General features: G+C 48.3%; 2 protein-coding genes and 1 long non-coding RNA gene across 7 annotated transcripts in view; 2 read left to right on the top strand and 1 right to left on the bottom strand.

The window, feature by feature from the left end:
- FERMT1 (FERM domain containing kindlin 1) overlaps positions 1-10,793 on the top strand; it is a 39,673-nt gene extending 28,880 nt beyond the window's left edge. For 3 of the 4 annotated variants that reach the window (XM_073339685.2, XM_073339681.2, XM_073339683.2), the window contains exons 12-15: positions 820-1,041; positions 3,290-3,414; positions 5,651-5,792; positions 8,620-10,793. In XM_073339685.2, the coding sequence (XP_073195786.2) occupies positions 820-1,041; positions 3,290-3,414; positions 5,651-5,792; positions 8,620-8,793 (663 nt within the window). In that variant the 3' untranslated portion in view covers positions 8,794-10,793. Of the gene's footprint in view, positions 1-819; positions 1,042-3,289; positions 3,415-5,650; positions 5,793-7,326 lie in introns of all 4 variants that reach the window. The other variant, XM_073339684.2, reaches the window with a different exon arrangement.
- Positions 1-21,224, bottom strand: part of LOC144930440 (uncharacterized) — a 27,305-nt gene continuing 6,081 nt past the window's right edge. The window contains exon 3 of the long non-coding RNA XR_013635625.1: positions 1-1,074. This is a non-coding gene — a long non-coding RNA (uncharacterized LOC144930440). The remainder of the gene's footprint in view (positions 1,075-21,224) is intronic.
- LRRN4 (leucine rich repeat neuronal 4) overlaps positions 16,737-21,224 on the top strand; it is a 14,466-nt gene continuing 9,978 nt past the window's right edge. The window contains exon 1 of one of the 2 annotated variants that reach the window (XM_073339679.1): positions 16,737-16,851. The gene's annotated coding sequence lies outside the window, so the exon portion shown is untranslated. Of the gene's footprint in view, positions 16,852-18,448; positions 18,489-21,224 lie in introns of those variants that run through there. The other variant, XM_073339678.2, reaches the window with a different exon arrangement.

Genomic DNA, 21,224 nt, shown 5'->3' on the forward strand with positions numbered 1-21,224 from the left:
ATAAAGTAACAAGAAAACAGAGTTCATTCATGTCGTCACATGCAGAGCCGTTTGAAACAAGTATGCACACGGTGAAAAATTTCAAAATAAATGAAAATGTTTTGTTTGAATTTTTCAGACACTTTTTTCTTTTTTTCCCCTCACGTTTTCCCACTGGAAAAACGAGCAATGGGAAGGATAGTCGAAAAATAAGAGTGATTTTTACACACACACACACACACACTCTCTTTGAATTTTATTTTACTGAAATTTGTCACCTTGACCCAAATGAAGATTCTTTGTGAAAATTTTCATTCTGGTCACAAAAAAAAGTTCCATGGAAAATATCTCTCCCCCCGGCTCTATTCCAAAGCATTTTATTTTACTCACTAGGCTCAGTAGCCATTGCTGGAGCCAGGAGAATGTATCAAATGGCTTCCCACAAATATTCACTTGGATAAAATATTGAATTTGCTTCTGCTCTGTTTATGCCTGTGGGTCAGATATGCTGAGCACCCACAGTTGCTACTGAAGCCAGTGGGAACTACATATGCTAGGTGTTTCTCAAAGTCAGGCCCTGTGTGAATGTTCTACCAAGCCAGAATATTAACAGCTGATTTCAAATAAACATCAGAATATTCCAGGGAAGCCGCTTTGGAACTCGCAAACTTAATTGTCTGAGTTGAGTTACACTAACTCAATCAGAGAGCAGCATTGTCCAAACAAAACTAATCGACATAGCTTGAATTTTGGGTGTTGAATGATCATAATGAACGGCTTGTGAGCAACAAACAGCAAGAATTTGGCCAGTAATTGCAAACGATTGGGTTTTTATTGCAGGAGAATCAATATGCATGCTGGATGGCTGCTTGTGTCTTAGCTGCGAAAGGCAAAACAATGGCAGACAGCTCTTACCAGCCCGAGGTGCATAAAATCCTTTCATTCTTGAGGATGAAGAACCGGACCACATCTCCGCAGGCGGTCTCCGATCCAGAGAGCGTGGACATGAAACCGGAACGCTTTGTCTCACCACGATATGCCAAAAAATACAAGTCCAAACAGGTACGGCTGGCGTCATCAGGGTTACGCTGGCCCCTGGGAAAGGAGAGGTGACAGGCTCCTGATACGCTGTGGGGTGGAGCCCAGGGTCGGACTGGCTCAGAACAGTGCTGGGAAACTTCTCAAGGGGCTCCTGGCCACAGCCAGGAATATCTTACAACAATAATTCTCCTCCTCGGGGTTGAATGAGAGGCCTGTCTCTTTAAAACAAACACAGCGACAAGCTCTCAACACTTGCTTTCTCCCAGGAAGCCCCCTGCAGCCACCCCTCTGGCTCCAAAGCCAGCGGCCACCTCCTATTGATGGTGCTGGCACCCCAGAAGGATGCACCAGGGACGGGGTTGTCTGTACCTTAGGTAGGTAGGGTCCTCCACTAGCCCCCTAGACTGGGAAAGGAGGGGGGAAACCTCCCGTGGTGCCCCAACCCCTAGCAGAGCTGGTCAGGAAATGTTTTGGCTAAACTGTTTTTTGTTGGAAAAAGCCAGTTCTCTGAAACAGAAAAAGTTCACGGGACAGGGTCTGTTTTGGCGAGAAGGTTTCTTAGGTCGGGGGAGGAGGCACCAGAAGATATGTATGTACGTACTTGCAAACACCACCTCCCAGAACAGCCAATAGTCCAGTGGTTAGAGCACTTGCCTGGGATGTAGGTGGGAGACCCAGGTTTAAGGCTGTGCTTTGCTTGAGGCAGCCCAGGGACTTGAACCTCTTGGCTATTCTAGGGTGGAGGGTTGATCTCTCTCTCTCGTTTTTCATTTAAAAAGGGCTCAGTTTCGTCCTGTTTCAAAACAGGAGAAGTTTTGAAGCCTCAAAAATTTGGGGAGGACTGGAAAAAAGTTTGCCAGGAATCTCTACACCCCACCCCACCCCCGAAGTTGTACCAGTTTGTCACTCAGTGGGTTTGAATTGATCAAGTTACAATTGTCGAGTAACGAATTGTTGCATGTAACAAATCAAGTCAGCCCATTCCTCCCACAACTTATCAGCAGGCTCCTCTCCAAAGCCAGATAGCCGAGCTACCTGCAACTCAGCTCTCTCCGTAGGGTTTTCTCCTTTTACAGGGCCACAGACTCAGAGGGGCCCCCGCTGCAGGCCTCATAGGCTTCCAGAGCCCAGCCCTGGCATTAGATCAGGAATCCGCGTGGTAAATCTGCTCCCTAGCAAAGAGCACCTTTGTTTGCACCGATGTACTTGTCACTAGATTGCACGAGTGAGGCTAAGTGCAGTGACTGCAATGGGCATGAATGAGTACCAAATGTAACAACGGCCTGGTGTCATAAAGGAGCTTGCTTCTCTCATTCGCTTTCAACCTGATCTGCCTACCCCAGCAGGTGAGCGGGGTCCATTTCCCCAGCACTCTGCAGGGCTCCTGGGCAGCATATTTAGCATTCCAGCAGCATGGCTCCAGAGTGACTCTGCGCACGGCAATGCAGTTTCCACGCCATGAGCTTCTGCAGGGCAAGTCGGGGTAGCAGCCACAAGTGGACCCAGCGCAAAGCAGAAACAGGGAAGTGCGCCGGGCCAAAACAAGGATGTAGGATGAGAACCAGAAACGAGCCAGCCAAAGAATCGCTAGCCTGAGGCAGCACAGGGTGCTGGAATGAGCCGTCGCCCCAGGCTAGCTGGGATCGGAGCGCCATATTGTCCTGAATGTGCAGCTTGGAAGCTAAAAGCTCTTCCTGTGCTGTCACTTGATTCCCTCCATGCACGCCCGCTGCTCTGCACCAATCAGGCAAGGTAGAGCAGTCATAAATTCATTAGGTCTGGCTTCACAAAGCTCCCGCATGCCTAGAGGAATCCTTGGGTGGCAATGGGCCACCGTAGGAGCTCCTATACCGCCTGACACCTGGCCTGCAGTGCAGGGGATGTGGCCAGGGCCTCCTAACATCCCGGCAGTCTCCAGCTGTGAAATGATCCTTAGGGGAGGTGGGCAGCAAACATAAAATAGAGCAGCCCTGAGGTTGCTCTGCTTTATGCTGGAGTCCAGCACAGCAGAAAATGAGGATCAGGCAGGTATCTTTATGCCCCAGTCTCTCCTGATCTGCGCTGAGGAGAACAAGGCCACAGGTCAGGATCTGTCCCTGAGTGAATACAGCACCTTGTTTACTTAGGACAGTGACTACTTCATCCTGAACCATTTGTGTCTGAACATGGCCCTGGAGCAGACACTATTTTATTTAAAGAAAACAAAGGACATTTTTGTACAGTAGTCCTCCACCCGCTGAACTCCTTCCTCTCTCCCTGTCTCTCTCAGTTGGCCGCCCGCATTCTGGAAGCCCACCAAAACGTGGCACGGATGCCGCTAGTGGAAGCCAAGTTGCGTTTTATACAGGCGTGGCAGTCCCTCCCTGAGTTCGGTTTAACATACTACATTGTAAGGTAATGATGTCAGACTGCCCTGCTATTTTCCTGGTCAGTGATTGTCAGAGACTCCTTTGAATCTCAGGTCTCAGAACACTATCTTACACTTTTTTTTTTTTAAGGACCCATCTTAAATTCTGGAAACCTGCATGCTGTTTTAGGACCAGCTTTATTCTGGGTTTGTACAGCTCCAAGCACAATGAGGTTCTGGCCTAGGACAAGGGCTCCTATGCGTTACGGTAATAGAAATATTACTATTTATTAGGTGGTAGCACTTAGGAGCCTTGTTACGCCCCATTGTGTTTGCATTGTACAAAACATGATGAGTTTTGACTGAAGTAAGGTACCCGGAGGAATAAACTAGACTTATCACTCATATAGACTCAAAGATGGAAAAGCACCATTTCCTTCTCCGTGTTCTCAACTATGCATTGCATTTCATCACTCCTGCTCTTTCCCATTAGCACTAGATGCAACACTGCATTTCTTTTAAGCATCACACCTGTTTTGGCAATTCATTACGTATGATATGCATTCAGAAAGCAAACTGTCAGCTCCTCCATATCTCAGGGCTTGTCTCCACTTACCGGGGGATCAACATGTGGTGATCGATCCACTGGGAGTCGATTTAGCGGGTCTAGTGAAGACCCGCTAAATTGACCGCCGATCACTCTCCCGTTGACTCCGGTACTCCACCAGAACGAGAAGCATAAGGTAAGTCAACAAGAGAGTTTCTCCCGTTGACCCAGTGTGGTGTAGACACCGCAATAAGTCGACCTAAGCTATGTTGACTTCAGCTACATTAGTCACATAGCTGGAGTTGCGTAACTTAGGTCGACTTAGCCCGATAGTGTAGACCTGCCCTCAGCTGGAAGCTGGGCCTGAACAAATAGGGTCCAATTCTGCTCTTAGCTATTGCCTTGCAGCATCCATCTCATGCTGCTCTACTGGGTCTTCCTAAGGTTTCAGTAGGGATATACAGGTGAACCTGAGGGCAGAATTTAGACCATTGAGTCACAATTGCTCTCTCCAAAAAGTTCAGCAAAATTTACAGAGCAAAACAAACAAAAAAAAAACCTATAAGGCACATCCCTTATTTTGTGCCTTCTGTCTTGTATAAAGACAATTTAGGATGCACTTTGTCCCATGTTTCATCAACAATGCTGCAAAAGGTCCTAAACTGTGATACAACTGAATGATTTTGTAGAATAGATAACATATTTGTGCAATGATGTCCTGTAAACTGATAGGCAGATATCTCTCACACACACACACACACACATTCTGATCTGGTTCAAGTCCTTTCACACAGGGCCAGCTTTGTCATCTTAGACGAGATTCCAAAATAGAATCAAAGTAACACAAAACACTTCCAAGTGCTAAAGAGGCCTTTCCAGCTTTCAGCAAGTGGGGTGGGGGGAAGGAAATGCTTTTCCTAGCTATCTCCTAGGCCCCTTGCCAAGTTCCCATGGAAGGACTTTACTTAGTCTTACCTCAAATACTCATCTCCAGAGTGAGGCAGGAGCATTACTTTATATAGTCTCCTGCAGGTGTCACATGACACTGTCAATGGACCCGCCCTGCCATCATGTGATCTGTGTGGAAACTACAACTCCCAGCAGCCCCCAGGCTTAAAGGGGCTATGTCCCTGTATCAGTTTCTTTGGAACCGGGATTACATTTTTGTTCTGTGTTTGTATAACATTTAGCACAATGGGGTCCTGGTCCATGATTGGGGTGCCAATGTGCTACCACAAGATAAATCATAACAATAATAATAAAGATGTGCCAGCCATGCCTGTGTTTACAGGCCAGCACTCTTACACATCCCTTAAAATAAGCTTTTTTCCCTGTGTTTTTCATACAGTCCTCCTTTATTTCCCTAAAATGTTGGTGGCTGAATAGCTACATTCTCATGTGAATACATTCTTCTGCTGTATTTTCATAGCCACTGCCATATTTTACCAAGCCATATTCTTGCCTGCCTTGTGCCACGCACTGCAGCAGAGAAGGAGCCAAACTTTCCCAAGTTCCAGGATGTTGTGATCAGCGGGTTTGATTCAAGCCCGTTACTGCTCCAACCTCCTGCGTTGTACAGGCTGCCTCTGGGCGCTCACCTTGCGGCTGACCTGTGCAAAGGCAGCAGAAGCCTCCTCCCCCTTTTTGCCACACTTGCATAAGGAACAGGTGAAATATCTCACTAGGGAAACATGCTGCAAAATGAATCTGCTTTCACCCCCCCACCCCCGCCCCAGGTTTAAAGGAAGCAAGAAGGATGATCTGCTGGGAGTTTCCTATAACAGGCTGATTAGGATCGATGCAGCCACTGGGGATCCTATCACAACATGGAGATTCTCCAGTATGAAGCAGTGGAATGTGAACTGGGAAATACGTCAGGTAAAATCAGAACAGCTTTTCATGTCCAATTCCTACATTTCAATCTCCTGAAGATGCTTTCACCAGATCATTTTTTAAAGCCCAAAACTAGCCTGATATCACGGTTTATTAAATAATCCATTTGTGTGACTAGCGAGATAAGATGGGTGAGGTATTGGACCAACTTCTGTTGGTGAGAGAGACAAGCTTTTGAGCCACACAGAGCTCTTTGAAGCTTGAAATCTTGTCTGTCTTGTAGCCCATAGGACTAGTTTGCCTTTATTTTATTCACTGCCTTGTCTTCATTATATTCTGCCTTTATTATATTCAGCAGCCATGCAAGGAACTTACAGGCCTGTACCCTGTAAGACATTTGGCCTCAAGCCTTATGCTAAGTGCTGAAGCTATGAACTTAGGCACAGATAAATGGCCCAATTGTAACCTCCAAGTTTTGAGGAACTGGGAATAGAGTGTATAAGGGGAAATTCTGCTCATAACGACACAGTCAACCACAGGAACATGAGTTAACATCTGCAGATGACTGCCCACAAGAGTGCCATGGCAAGGAATTAACATATATGATGATAAGTTGAGATCACTGATGTACTAACATATAGGAGAAGGGCACCTCAACGTTAATAGGGTGAGGAAATACAAATAAGGAAGAGGGGAGAAACCCCTGCTGAATAGGCGTTAGACATAGTGGCATCAGCGTACCATATTATACAAGTTGTATCCCAGCCTTCGGATGGTAGGAGAGAGACATAGTCTTTGGAAGGGGCCAGAATGATGGCCACTGGTGATGAGGAAAATAATGGCTCACATTTCAGGTTGTTCTGCAGGAGATGGTGTGAGTATATGGATGTGCAGATGGACATTCTGTAGTAGCTCTATCTACCTTTACTGAGTTGGGGTGTTTGTGACTGTGCTAAATGTATTAACAAACTATTGTAAGTGCAGAAGTTTTCCTATAGTGTGAGTGTTGCAACTGTGCACATCAGGGTTCCCACCTCTACAGTAATTTTAATAACACTGGGCCTGATCTTGGGACAAGAACCTGTCAACCCTCAAAGTGATAACTGGGCATTCTTAAGTAATCAGTATAATTAATACAAGAATCTACAGATCAGGCTACATTCTCACCAATAGAAGTTGGTCCAATAAAAGAGATTACCGTACCTACTTTGTCTTTCTAATATCCTGGGACTGTCACGGCTACGACGACACTACATACAACATAGGTATTATACTGTTTTTTTTAAAAAGGCAGAGACTGAAAACTCAGATTTAAAGCACAATCAGAAAAATGCAAAAATGGCACCTGTTTAACATATCTGCTCCCTTTATGCCTAAATCAGATCTGCTCATTGTAACTGACTAGAAAGGGGACAAATTCAGCCCTCAGTTAAATTCTGCCCCTGATTTCATTGGGATGGTACAGGTGAACTCAAGAGCAGAATCGGCTTCCAATGTGTTTTTAATGCTTTACCAGTAAAGTGATAGCAGAGTCAGCTGGGATTACAGTCTGTCTGACCCATCATTCTCTAAACTCCAGAGGCAGAATCTTGATTTCTGGGAATGATGTGAGATGCAGAAAGAACCCAACTTGACACTCAGATCCCAGGCTGAGTTTGCAGGGATAACATGGAAATAATCTTCAAGCTCTGCTACTTCAATGCATAAGTCGCTGAGAGAGGGTAAATATGGAGCGCCCCAATGTCATTTTTACAAAGACGCTCAGCTTCCTTGGTCCAGCCAAGCTTTGCTCAGTGTACGATTTGGTAATTGGAGGGTAAAGGTGGCTTTAAGACACCTTTTGTGAATCCTAGATTCGGGGGCCAGAGAGTAGCCTGAAGCCTGACATAAGTCAGAGCAGCCTTCAGGCTGCTCTGTCTCAGTGGGTCTCAACCAGGGTCCAGGGCCCCCTGACTGCAAGCAGGTTTCAGGGGGTCTGTTAAGCAGGGCCAGTATTAGGCTTGCTTGGGCCCAGGGCAGTAAGCTGAAGCCCCACCACATGGGGCTCAAACCCGGGTCCCCGAGACCTGCCACCCAGGGCTGAAGCCAATACCTGAGCAACTTACATGCAGAAAAACAGTTGTTGTGGCACAGGTGGGCCATAGAGTTTTTATGGCATGTTGGGGGGACCTCAGAGAGAAAAAAGTTGAAAGCCCCTGCTCTAGCTTACACCTGGCTCCCCTTAGACCCAAGGGCCTTTCCAGAAGCCAGGGATAACAGAAGTGTGAGAAGCTCCAGCTATCCCCCAAGAATGCCCCTTGTGTGCCAGGGTCTGGGAGGGTGTGGTGAGGAGCTGCTATACCAGGATCACAAGGAGGCAGAATTGCCCAAAAGCCAGCTCAGCTGGCTTTTGGGGCTTTGTACAACTAGAATTCTAGCCCCCAAATCACACTTGGATTCAGCACATGACATCCTGAACAATAATTAAATAGTAACGTTCTTTAACTTGTTTGCATACAGACTCAAAGTAGGGTCGTTCCTGTTCTTTGCAACATTCCCACTGATCTGTTTAAAAGCTAGGAACTTCCCCAGCTACCTTAGTGTGATCAGTGAAATGGCTTATTGTTTTGGCTGTAAAAACAGTAAGGGAGATTTGACCACAAGAGGGCCCTAACTGAACAGATTGGGGAAAAAGGGCTTACTGAAAATTCAGAAATCCTTTTCCCACACTACTCTTTTTAGCAATGCCAGCTATTTATTTATTTATTTAGGCATTTATAGACCAACAGGTATTTATTGGGCTTCGTCTATTCTAAAGATTCACGTGATCACTGGTACAGAGGTGATCTTGTTTATTTTCATTACTGGTTTTTGCTGTTCATTTTCTCTTTAGGTTGCAATTGAGTTTGATCAGAATGTGTCCATTGCTTTCACGTGCCTGAGTGCAGATTGCAAGGTTGTCCATGAATACATTGGAGGTTACATCTTCCTGTCCACTCGTTCCAAAGACCAAAATGAAACACTGGATGAAGATCTGTTCCATAAATTAACTGGAGGACAGGAATGAGGTGAAGCAACATGTTTGTTTGCTGGCAAAAAGGAGCAGACAATATATAAGATTTTCTCTCTTATACTGTTACTTCTGTTGGCTGATGGAATAGCAGACCGTGTACTTATCCTGTGTCAGAGGGATGGGATAAGGTGACTCTTGATCAACATTAGGGAAATAAGACTTCTTTGGTTGGTTGTTTTCGTGCTACGTGAAGATTTCACCAAAGGTTCACTTTATCTTGATTTGTTGATGGACATTTCCCATTCTTTCCTGTTTAACGTAGATGACCTATTTTAGCATCCTGAACAAGGAATTTGAGGATATTGGGATACACGTCCTGTTCTCTGTTACACTGGTGCAACTGCCATTGATTTCCCATTTTCTAGGTTATCTCAGGATTAATAGAGCTAAGGCTACATGAATATACATTTGAAAGCTATATTACTGGAACAAAATACTACCTATCATATACATAGGATGGTCCTTTCAGTACTCTGTGATCTGTCTTGCACATGGAACTATCAAGCTCTGAGGATCAGTTAAGGACCCAGTCCTGCAAACACTTTTTGCTGTTGTTGGACTATTCACAGGCACGAAGTCACACTGAAGTCAAAGGGACAACTCCTGTGCATAAAGTCAAGCACAGGTATTAACCTTGGCACTGAAACATTAGTGTTTTGGGGAATATTTTCATTTTGATGTTAAAATAATTGTTTTAATAGCTATTTCTCCATTATTAACACTTTACAAAGGCCTGTAAATGTGCTTCCTCGCTATTTTATGAACGTGGCATTAAATTCTGGGCAAAAGTGATTACATGCCATTATCTACTTGAGACCTGAATTATCTGTGGGAACGTTGATACTAAAATCTGTAATGCTGAATCCTTTGGACTTGGGTTTCAAGATACACACTTCACAACTGCAAAACAAAATAGGTCCACTGGAGTTAATGGTGAGACTCCCATTGTCTTCAGTGGGGTTTGGCTCAGGCCTGTAGTGCTCAACTGTTAGCAAAGTGCTCGATCCCTGGACAGGGTAATCCAGGTACAGTCATAAAATGCTGACAAGTTAAATGGCATGGATGCACTTAAGGAAGTACGGCACCCAGTACGTGGGTTACTTCCACACCCCCAAGATTTCATGCATCCTGAGATGCTGAATTTGTCACTACAGAATCACTGCTAGGTGTTGTTTGTTTGGGCTGTCGTCGGGCCTGATTCTTCTCTCACTGGGTCTGGTTTTACTCCAGTCTCTCTGTTGGCTGCAGTGGAGTTATTCCTGATGCATACCGGTGTATGCGCATGAGGGTTCAAGTGGATTGGAGGAGGAGCTGTGGAGGAGCACCACAAACCCAAGCCAGGGAGAGGAAGGGGAGCATTCCCTCTTCTTATAGCAGCGCTGTTCCCCTTTCTTTAGCCTTCTGTGGGAAGAGTTAGACCCAATGGTGTTCTACTAGTGAAATTCACTCGTGGTGCAGAGGGACCATACAAAGCCTTCTATGCTACTTAGTGCCTGCTCGGGAGCTGCTAACAACAGTAGTAAGTAGTTCTTTTCATCAGTAGATCTCAAAGCCCTTTACAAAGAAGGTCAGTGTCATTATCCCCATTTTACAGATGGGGAAACTGAGGTCCAGGGGAAGTGAAGTGACTTGCCCAAGGTTGTCCAGCAGGACCATGGCAGAGCCAGGAACAGAACCGTGGGCACTTTAGTCCTTGTCCAGTGCTCTACCCACTAGGCGACACTGTGAGATCAGAGAGAGGCAGCATGAACTGATCTTGCAATCCAAGGTACAGGCTGTGTTAAGCTGTTGATTTTGAAGAAGTCTACCTTTGCTTCATGCCATGGGGAGTTCTGCCTACACCCCACAGCATGCTAGAGCTGCCGGCAGCAGGAGGGAACCACGTGGTATGCTGTGTATATATGAATGTTCGTGCAGTAAGATTTTGAAATGTTTCCCACTCTAGCCTGGCGTGAAACACATTTTTGCTGTTCCAGCCCTTAAATAAAGACACACTTTTGTATTCAAGGAAGGCTGTCGCTGGGATTGTGTATCGAACACGCGGTATCTTTAACTTCCATTGTTTTGCGCTCATGCTAATCTTTGCTACCCTTCAAACAATGGTGTCCTGCTGGTGCAGGGAGGATGGCCCTATATACTCATCCAGGAGCCTGGAGGACGTCTTTCCCCTGGTTTTCCTTTATAGTCGTGAACTCTCAGAAGCCTAGCAGCGTGCCAACCATCCTCCCGCCCAAGGAGTGCTGGAAATGGTACCCCGTACAGCCCATTGACATCACTCCGAAGTGAGTTAGAAGGGTCACGCTAAAGATTCCTCACCTCAGGGGTGGCCAACCTGCGGCTCCGGAGCCCCACGCGGCTCTTCAGAGGTTAACATGCGGCTCCTTGTCTAGGCACCGACTCCGGGGCTGGAGCTACAGGTGCCAACTTTCCAGTGTGCCGGGGGGGATGCTCACTGCTCAACCCCTGGCTCTGCCACAGGCCCTGCCCCCACTGCACCCCTCAGCTGGCCGTGCCCTCGCTCCTCCCCCACCCAGCCTCCTGCATGCCACAAAACAGCTGATCAGGAGGTGCAGGAAGGGAGGGGGAGGCGCTGATCGGCTGGGCTGCTGGTGGTCAGGAGGCTGTTATGGGGGAGGGGGCTGCTGATGTATTACTGTGGCTCTTTGGCAACGTAGATTGGTAAATTTTGGCTCCTTCTCAGGCTCAGGTTGGCCACCCCTCCTCTACCTCCTGGTCTTTGCCAGCTTGAGTCTCATCCCCCTGTATGGAATATTGTCCACCGCCTCTGTGATGTGTTTATCGAGGGACACATTGCCAATATTTTTCTCTGCACCCACAGCTGATTTGACAAGCAATATGCTGCCCCTACTGTTACAAAAGCGCCATAGCCTCCATAGTGACCACAGGTATTCCAGACCTCCATTTTTTTTCCCCCTATTGTCCAAAAGCTGGTACTTCCAACAGCACCACACCCTCTAGGACCTTGCTGGGGCATCGGTTCATGACTGACTCAGGGCTTGTCTATTCTGGGATCTTACTCACGAGGGTCTTACCTTGGTTTACAAGCAGCCAGCGCCAAGCGGTACAAGGAACTTAGTGCGTCTACAGTAGGGACTTGCATTGGTGCAGTTACGCTGCAAAGCAGGAAGGTCCTGAGAAGGAAGGATACCAGGTATCGCTACAGGCAGCCCCTTGTGCTTTCCCTGGAGGTCTCAAAGTCCTGTCCAAGCAGTAACACAGCCCAACATTTTCACTTCTTCATAATTAGAAAATGGAAGAGCAGGTGACCTTTCAAAGGGGAGTTGCTGTCCCTGAGACACCAGTTAAATCGGATCAGGTGCTTGTGAATTCTCAGCCTGACCCCAGGCATTCTCGCGGAACACGAAATAGCGTAGTGCTGCCCGGGTGGCACGTAGAGCTCTGCCACTTGTGCTTTCACGTCTTCGTCAAAAAGCTTCCTTGCTTCTCCAGTCCCCTCTTGCAATGCTGCTGTGTGGGACACCTTGCCTCAAAAGCAAATTAAACGGCAGGAGAGGCTCTTCACGAGTTTCCGGTATCTCGGTCAGAGCTTCCCCCAGGGGCTGAGATGCTTTGTGTAGCCAGGCCCTGAGTCTCGGGTGCACTGGGGCTATTGCTTTGCCAGAAAAAAGCTGCCCTTAAGCCAGGTGAAAATCCCCTCAGTTCTACTTCCTGCAAGTGCATGTGTGTTAAAGGTCCCTGCTGTGACCGTCCATAGAGGGCATGAGTCTGTGACAGGCGCCTGCTGGAGTGTTTTAGCTCTTTAGCTGCTACAGCTCGAGCTAATGCTTTTAGCCCTGGTTCAGTCCCTGGTGCATGGGGCAAATAGAGCGAGCGTCTGTCACACCAGCAGTATGAGGGAGCATGACCAGGAGTGGCGGAAGTGCCCTAAAAGTGGGGGGTGGGGGACACAGGCGCCTGAACTGTGGTGCTGCCCCCAAGGCCCTGCTCCTGCACCGCCCCTTCTCCCCGAACCCCTGCCCTTGTGCCACCCATTCCCCTGAAGCCCCATCCTCAGACCCCTACTTCTCCCTGAGCCTCAACCGCCTCACCACCGCTTCCCCCGAGGCCCTGCTCCCATTCTGCCTTTTCCCCCCTCCCCGCTTGCTCCTCTCCACCCCTCCCCGTCACTCACCCTTATGGCCAGTAAAAAGTGGGGGGGCATGGCCCACTGACACACACACACCCTGTTCCGGTGCCCCGATCATGACCCACTATTCCAAGCCCTTGTAATAGCTCTGGGCAGCTAATATGGCCTGCTCTAACTCACACCCCATGATGAGCAGCCCCAGGATTGGGCCAACTGCAGCTCAAAGCCACCTTTTGCATTGCCACCCACGCTGAGCCAAGTGCTGCTTTGCTAGACCCCACGAACCAGCCCTTTGTGTGACTTGGCATTTCAGTTACTGTGCGCCACAGCCTGCTTGCCTTACTCATACAAAAACCCTGCTGAAGTCAGTGTTTGCTTGTGGATACCAGCTGGTTTACGCAAGGGAGTAATGGCTGCAGGATCAAACCCTTCTAGTTAGATGAGTTGTTTACATAGCACCAAAAGTGCCTACAAAGTCCCTACCCTGAATTTAAAGGGAAACTCCATGGAAATAAGATTTTTGCATTCAGAGTCAGAGGTATTGTCTAGACGAAAACAAAATTAATTATGAAATGAATATTTGGGCTCTAAATAATAGTCCATTGTTGCCACCCTATTCTGTATGTCACAAAGCAAAATCAGATCAGGGTAAAACATTACACATGTCTTGCATAGCTGGGGCCTGCTCCAACTCCCAAGGAATTCCACGAAAGAGATTTACCACTGATTTCGGAATGGGGTCCTGACCTATAATACATGTGTACAACAAATAGCATGCAGTGCACAGACCATAGGCTTGTTTAGCCCACAGGCTAAATAAACGTGTTCTTGCTTTTATATTCCTTGTAGGAGAAGAATTAACTTGTGCTCACTCTGGGGTTTGATTGGCCTATCCAAAAATGTTTCCTCTTTTATTGGCTTTTGATGAAATTCTCCAGTTTTTTAGATACTTCCATTGTTAGGTTCCTTTTAAGAATTCTTTGCCTTCCTGGTGGGGAAACACTCAGCGCCAGAGCCTTTACAACCTGGTACCATCTCTTTCTATTGCTCCCTCCTAGCTTCGGCTTATCTCACTGTGTCATTAAGGAATGCAGGCCTCATCCTTAACATTCCAGCTCGGACAGTCAGAGGCTTTGACTCAGATCAAGGGAGAAGCCGAGGTGGGATCTGTTTTAGATTTCAAAACCCAACCACATATGCAGTCTGTGCAAAACTGCCTGATCCAAACACATGCCCGAACTGAGATCCTGGCCATTCCCTTTGCCTTGCCACAAGAAGCCTTGGTAGAGATGGAGAGAGGAGAAAATAAAAAAGTTAAAGAAACAGCCGAGGCTGGTGATGTGTGGATGAAAGCAGGTGGATGAAACTGACACACAGCAGAGCTTACCGCCTGTTTACAGCAGATGGCAATGTGTGTGTGATTCAAAATAGGGTGGTGGCAACACTATCTACCCCTAGGAGCCTTCATCCGTATGACCGTGGCTATTTATTACTAGTCAGATCAGGTCTCCATTGTGCTAGGCACTGTACTAACCTGTGGAAAGGCGTAGTCCGTTCCCTGGAGAGCTGACCATCCAAAATGCAGACAACGGCTGGGGAGAATAGAGGAGGAAGAAAGGCAGGACCTGATCCTGCAAGAGCGCTCAGCACCTTACAGAACATGCTCGGTGTCTTTCTGAATTGGGCCCAGGCAAGGGGCTGAGCACCTTGCAACACCCACTGACGTTAGCAGGAGTTGTGTGTGCTCAGCACTTTTCAAGGTCAGGCCCATAAGGGGCAAGATTATGTTGATTTTCACCCTGCTTGAACCGAATGGCCCCGTTGCTAGTTACCATGCTGTCTTTTCAACTCTCCAAAGGCTGCCTGGTTTGACTCCTGGGGTGAAATCACTGGGGCTGACTGAGTGAAAAGTGAGGGCAGAGTTTGGCTCAGAGTTTAGTTGGGCAGCCTTTTAAGAGTGTGATTAGTCCATTTTCCCATGAAGATACATTGCCCATAAGTACCAAGCTCGCAGTAGCAAATGCTCCCGCAGGACTTCCTGGCTCAAGGCAAAGAGAGTGCATCACCCTGTCATGAGTTAGTCTGGAGATGAGGGAAGTCCAAAGAAAAGTAGCATTTAATGCTTTGAGGGTGGAGTTTTCATGAGCTCTGAGCACTGGCCTAACTCAGCTCCCATAATGAGCGCTTTGGCTAATCCCACTTTAAGTGGTAATTGAATCAACTAACTGGGGCAGGTACAGAACAGCTGAAGCCACGGATAGTTTCCTACCATGTTGTTAGCAGGAGCCCAGGATACACAGTCAGGTGAGCAGTCCCTCAGAACTGAGGGCAAGTCTACATGAAGACGCTTTATGCTGACAGGAGAGCTTCCCATTGCTCTCCCGTCAACATACCACTATCTACACGAGGTGTTAGGTCGGTATAACAACGTTGCTCGGGGGTGTGGATTTTTCACACCCGTGAGCAACACAGTTATACTGATATAGGTCTGTAGTGTGGATCAGACCTCAGTGGGGCCGCTTGTGTGAGTAAGGCAGCAGGATCAGGCACTAGGTCGGGAAACCCTTTGCTTTGGCTTAGAACTGAACCAGCTGACCCCACAGTCTACAAGGGAACAATCCGTACGTCTCCTGGGAACCACAATGGCTTCCAATAGTCCCATTAAGAGACCATATCTTGTTTCTTCGGATGTTCTGCTAGTTTGCAAAGCCGCTGCCCCCCTTAGATAGTGAATGACATGGCCCGAGATAAGTCTTGTATGCACATACTTTCAAGGTCTGTAGGAAAAGCAGTGCATGGATTAAAGTCCTGTCTTTGGGCTGTGCAGGTCTGCCATGCACAGATGTGTTACTCTCCTGAGACAGCAAAGGCTCCAAAGAGAACACAAACGACAGCTTTGATGATTATTTGGCTTGCAGTAGCACCTAGGGTTCTGTGCTTTTGTTTACACTTTCACTCCGGTGCAGTCCCTATTGACTCCTGTCCCTGCTGTCTGTGTGCTTTCCTATAAAATCTTCATCTTCCTCCTTCTCCTAATGATTATTTGCATTACAGTAGTGCCCAGAGGCCCCGCCTGAGATCAGGCCCCGAGTGTGCCAGGCACTGTACAAACATATAGTCCCATCGCTTACAAGATAAGACAGCGAAAAGGTGAGGGAGGAAACCCAGGGGAAGTGACTTGCCCCAGCTCTAAGGGCAGAACTGGGACACTTTATAATTAATGAACCATGCTCCCTAAGTCTTCAGTCTGCTGAACACAGGTTATGCCCTTCTCTGGTTAGGGGCGGGGAAACACCCCGTTCCTCAGACCTCCAGAGATGGTACTTGAGGTGAGAACTTTGGTATTGACATTCGCTTGGGGCCTCCTTCCATGTAAGGCTGCTCTTAAAAGCCACTTGCCTTTGTGTGGCTGTTTCCAGGGTTTGCACTTTTAGTCTCCAGGCGCCTGCAGAGTAATGTAAGCAGGCTGGGGTGACTTTATCTGCTGCTTGAGAAATCTCAGGGCTGGTGTCAGCAGACAAGCGTCAGCATCGGCCCTTCTTCACCTTGACCCTTTAGTGAAGAGACGTAATAACTACCCCCACCCCAGCGTGGGTGGACGAAGAGGAGCTCGGTATAGAAATTGTTCTTCCTCGCTCTGCCCCCCCATCCCCTCAGACTGAAGGGGGAGGGACTGGTCCTGCCTGGGGAGGGGGTGTTAGGAAATCTTCCCACCACCTTGCTGGTAAGGGTGAGGGAGCTGGGTGTGTGGAAAGGGGAGGAGAGTGGGCCTGTCCCCTCCCCACTCCCAGGGAGGGTGGGGAAGCTGACATGTAGGGGAGTGAGGCTAGTCCAGATCTCTCCCCTAGCTGCAGGAAGAGAGCAGACGCTGCTGAGTCACTCCTGTGTATAAGCAAGCACAAGGGAATCAGAGCAGCGCAGACCCCAGCAGGAGGCCTGGACAGGTATGTGCATGCTGGCGAGGCTGAGTGGGTGGGATTGGCTGTGAGCGTCTGGGTTTCTAACAGGCCCATTTTCCACCTGGCCCCCTGGGTCTGGGCTCCACAAGGGCTTGTGGCATTTCTGCTGCCCTGGGACTGGGCTGGAGGCAGAGGACCCTGACGCTGCTGTCTCTTGGGCTGAGGGCCGAGCAGGCTCTTGCAGGGCCTCTGATATGGGGAGCATAAAGGGGACATAAAGACCCATTTCCCCGTGCCTGTCGCAGACAGAAGGCAAGCGGGACTGGAAAATGTCTGGCCCAATGCAGGACCTGCAGCAGCAGTGAACGGTAACCATTCCTAACAGAGCAATAATGGGAGCACAATTGAGCTCTGTGTTCCACATAGTAATGGGCTTGAATCACCCTGCCAATGAGACTTGTTTGGATGAGCGTTCAGCTTCAAGATGCTAGCAGAGCAGGAATGATGATCTAATGGTTAGAGTCCTGGGTTTGAGTCCCTACTCTGCCACAAACTACCTGTGTGACCTTGGGCTAGTCACTTACGGTGAGACTTTTAAAGGTACTTGGGTGCCTAATGGGATTCTAAAAGTCACCTAACTCCCTCTGATTTAACAAAAAATTCCAATGGGAGTTAGACACCTAACCCACTTACACCCTTTAGAAAATCCCACCAGGCACCTGTCTGCATTTTTAGGCACCTTCAAAAAACAGCACTCTCTCTGCCTCAGTTCCCCACCTGTATAATGGGGATAATAGCACTGGCCTAGCTCACAGGGGGTTGGGAGGACAAACACATTAAAGGCTGAGCTGCTCAGATACTGTGGCAATTTGGGGGGGGGGGGGGTATAGGTACCAGAGATAGCTAGCTCCGTGTGCAATCGCAGCTGTCGCTTTGTTCAGTTCTTCCCACTTGTTCCAGGCGAAGGCTGCATGTCAGGGCAAAGGAACAGGCTGTGTTGTGCACAGGGCTCTGGGGAGGCAGCAGATGGAATTTAGGGAGGGCAGCTGCACTTCATGGAGCAGCCTGGCAGCTGTTGTGGTGGGGGCTGAGGGGTGAAGGCTGCAGCATACACGCACCCAGCCAGCTCTGACCGAGAGCAAGCACAACAGAGGAGAGGGATGGGGAAGGCAAATGTAACCGGAGATGCTCATGACAGGCCAGATCCTGCAAGCAGCTGAGCACTTCTGAGGTGCAGGCTCCTCAGCTCCTGGCTGAACAAAGAGTGCTCCTCGCTGTGGCTGGTCAGGCTCTGCAGGCATAAACGAGGAGAAATGCAGTGGGGCGGGGCTGGGAGCTGCATACAGTTCTGATGCAGAGTGCTCCGGGGAGGGGGCAGTGGATCGAATCCACTGGTGTTGCATACATGGCAGTGTGATGCATATTACGAATCATCCACCTGCAAGTACTCAGCAGGAAATTTTCCGTGGCCCTGGCCTTGCCTAAGGGACCCCTCACAGCTATGGTGGTTAGGAGATTTATACGCACTCGCCTTTCTCTGGATGGGGACTGGTGAGGGGCAGGCACCAACCAGAGCTGCACAAAAATAGAACTAATACCCAACCCCCTTACCTAGGTCACAGGGTCCAGGACAAGCTGTTCAGAGGCTGGGGGTTTTCCAGGTCAACAGCTCCAGAGCTCAGGTAGGGAATGGGAGCAGAGTGTGCTAAAGCAGTGAGTGACCAAGGGAGCAGCTTCTTGCTGACAGGCCTCTTTCTGCAGGGGGAAAAGGGCCCTCTTGAGTTTTGACCATTTTGGTGCAAGGCAATGAGGACCCCTGCATACACTCTAAGAAATCAATGACGCTGGAAAATCCCTTAAGTCCATGACACTGAATCCTCTACTGCCAAGAAAGTCACCTGCTGCAAGGCCCATGCCACCACCTGGGAAAGGGGCAGCGGTGTAACTATCAAAGGGCTAGAAGCAGATCTAGGGGAAGAGTTTCAAAAGTGCCCAAGGGATTTAAGAGCACAGGTTTTCAAAAGCCCTGAAGTGGTTTAGGCAATGGCTACGCTACAAAACTCTGCCAACATAACAATGCTGATCAGGGATGTGAAGAGGTGTGAACCCTGACCGATGTAGCTGTGCTAGCCAAAGTGTAGACTTGGCTATACTGGCAAAAACACAGCAATGCTGGTATAAGCTGTGTCCACACTATACTCCTGGGGAATTCTTCGCCACTACACACATGCAGAATTCATGTTCCCCGCAGATTTTTTTTCTCTGCAGAAAATATATTCTGCCAGAGAGGTGCTGCAGTTACACCTTTCACCCACCAGGGGCTGCTGTGGCACTAGAGCAGACAGCTCACTGTAACAGCCAGCTGCCAATAGGGAGGAGGAGAGGCTGTGTTCCTCATAGCACCCTGCCTGTGGGGCCAGGTGAGGAGGCATGGGATATGGGGAGACAGACAAAGTGGAGCACACGGGACTGCTGGGGGAATCACACAGACTGGGGGTTCAGAAGGGCTAGTGGGAGGGACAGACTGGGACAGGGGGGTGCAGGGACACCAGGGAGGCAAGGAGGTACAGGTCCACATTGGAATGGGGGTAGCTGAAAGGGGGTTCAGGGCCACATGGGGATGAGGTGAGGGGTGCAAGTGGGCAGGGGGTGGCTGAGTGGGGGTGCAGGAATACATGGGGATGCATGGGGACAGGGAGGGGGTTCAGGGACACATGGGGATGGGAGGAGGGATGGCTGAGTGGGGATGCAGGAGCACATGGGGATGGTGGGAGGGAGGTGTAGGGCCGCAGGGAGGGCTGAGTGTTGGTGCAGGGACACATGGAGATGGGGGAAGAGGGGTGCTGGGACACATGGGGACAGGGGCAGATGTGCATGGGAGAGATTAGGGGTCAGCCAGGGTCTGCATGGGGGAGGCTCCCCAACTCTCTAACAATTCCTCCTCCCTCCAAAACACATGTTCCATACTTCTCCCACCGACACTCAAAGTCATCCAGGTTCACTCCCAGGCTGCTTCCCAGCAATTATTTCTCTCTTCCTCAGCTCCTCTGTTACCCCTGACTCCTCCAAGCGTTTGCACTGCGTCTGAGGGGTGCGGGAAATACTGTTCTGTATTGTAGTTTAAATGACTCATTATTCAGAGTTCTATATTAATTTGCCTAGTAAGGAACCTATTTGTCAAAAAAAACATTTCCTGAATCTTTTTTGTTGTCTGTAGGGTTACAGACATACTTGTTGACAGGTATTTTCATAGAATCATAGGACTGGAAGGAACTTGAGAGGTCATCTAGTCCAGTCCCCTGCATTCATGGCAGGACTAAGTATTATCTAGACCATCTCTGACAGGTGTTTGTCTGACCTGCTCTTAAAAATCTCCAGTGACAAAGATTCCACCACTCCCTAAGCAATTTATTCCAATGCTTAACCATCCTGACAGTCAGGAAGTTTTTCCTAATGTCCAACCTAAACTGCCCTTGCTGCAATTTAAGCCCATTGCTTCTTGTCCTATCCTCACAGGCTAAGGAGAACAATTTTTCTCCCTCCTTCTTGTAACAACCTTTTATATACTTGAAAGTACATAATGCCTCATCTTTTATGTCTTTTGAAATAAATTACCAAAATAATTGAAACTGGAGTGATTATATTGAGTTATTTTGACAAATAAAATATGCAGAATTTTAAAATATTGTGCGCAGATAATTTTTTGGTGCAGAATTTTAAATTTTTTGGCACAGAATTCCCCCAGGAGTAACACTCGCACTCTGCCAGTACAGTATACTGGTATTGTTATACCATCAAAGGACTCCTAGTGTAGACCTTGCCAAAGGGGCCTGACTTTCAATGGAACCTAGCTGCTTTTCCCCACAAGCCGCATTGAAAGAAAAGTCAATGGGCCTCGTGCTCTTAAATCTCCTGGGGGCTTTTGAAAATCTTCAAGATCATTCTCTTTGAACCCATAAGATTCCGACACTTACATTCTGCAGGCCACTTCGTAGGAGAGCCACCTTGCAATGGGCATGTCTGACCTTCCAAGCCCTGCCTCCCCACTGCCAGTGCACCACATCATGTGAGAACAAACCCATGGCAAGGTGGACATGATTACCACCCAATTTACTTTTGGACCTTTAGAGGCAAGCTCCTGTCTGCTCTGTATGGTGATTAAAGAACCTACTGAACTTCACATAAGAGGAGATGTTTGCCTGTTCTCTTTGACCAAAATTATCCCCTCATGTAGCTTGCTGTGTACATATTGTTTTTATTATTTATTTGTATTGTGGGAGTACCTAGGCATCCTAGTCACGGCCCAGGAACCCATTGTGTTAGGAGCTGTACAAACACAGAACCAAAAGAGGGTCCCTGACCCAAAGAGTTTACAGCCTCAGAGTGTGTCCACACTCGAAAGAGCTAATGGCGGCAAT

This window comes from Lepidochelys kempii, chromosome 3, assembly GCF_965140285.1.
Source record: "Lepidochelys kempii isolate rLepKem1 chromosome 3, rLepKem1.hap1, whole genome shotgun sequence".
Classification (NCBI taxonomy): Eukaryota; Metazoa; Chordata; order Testudines; family Cheloniidae; genus Lepidochelys; species Lepidochelys kempii.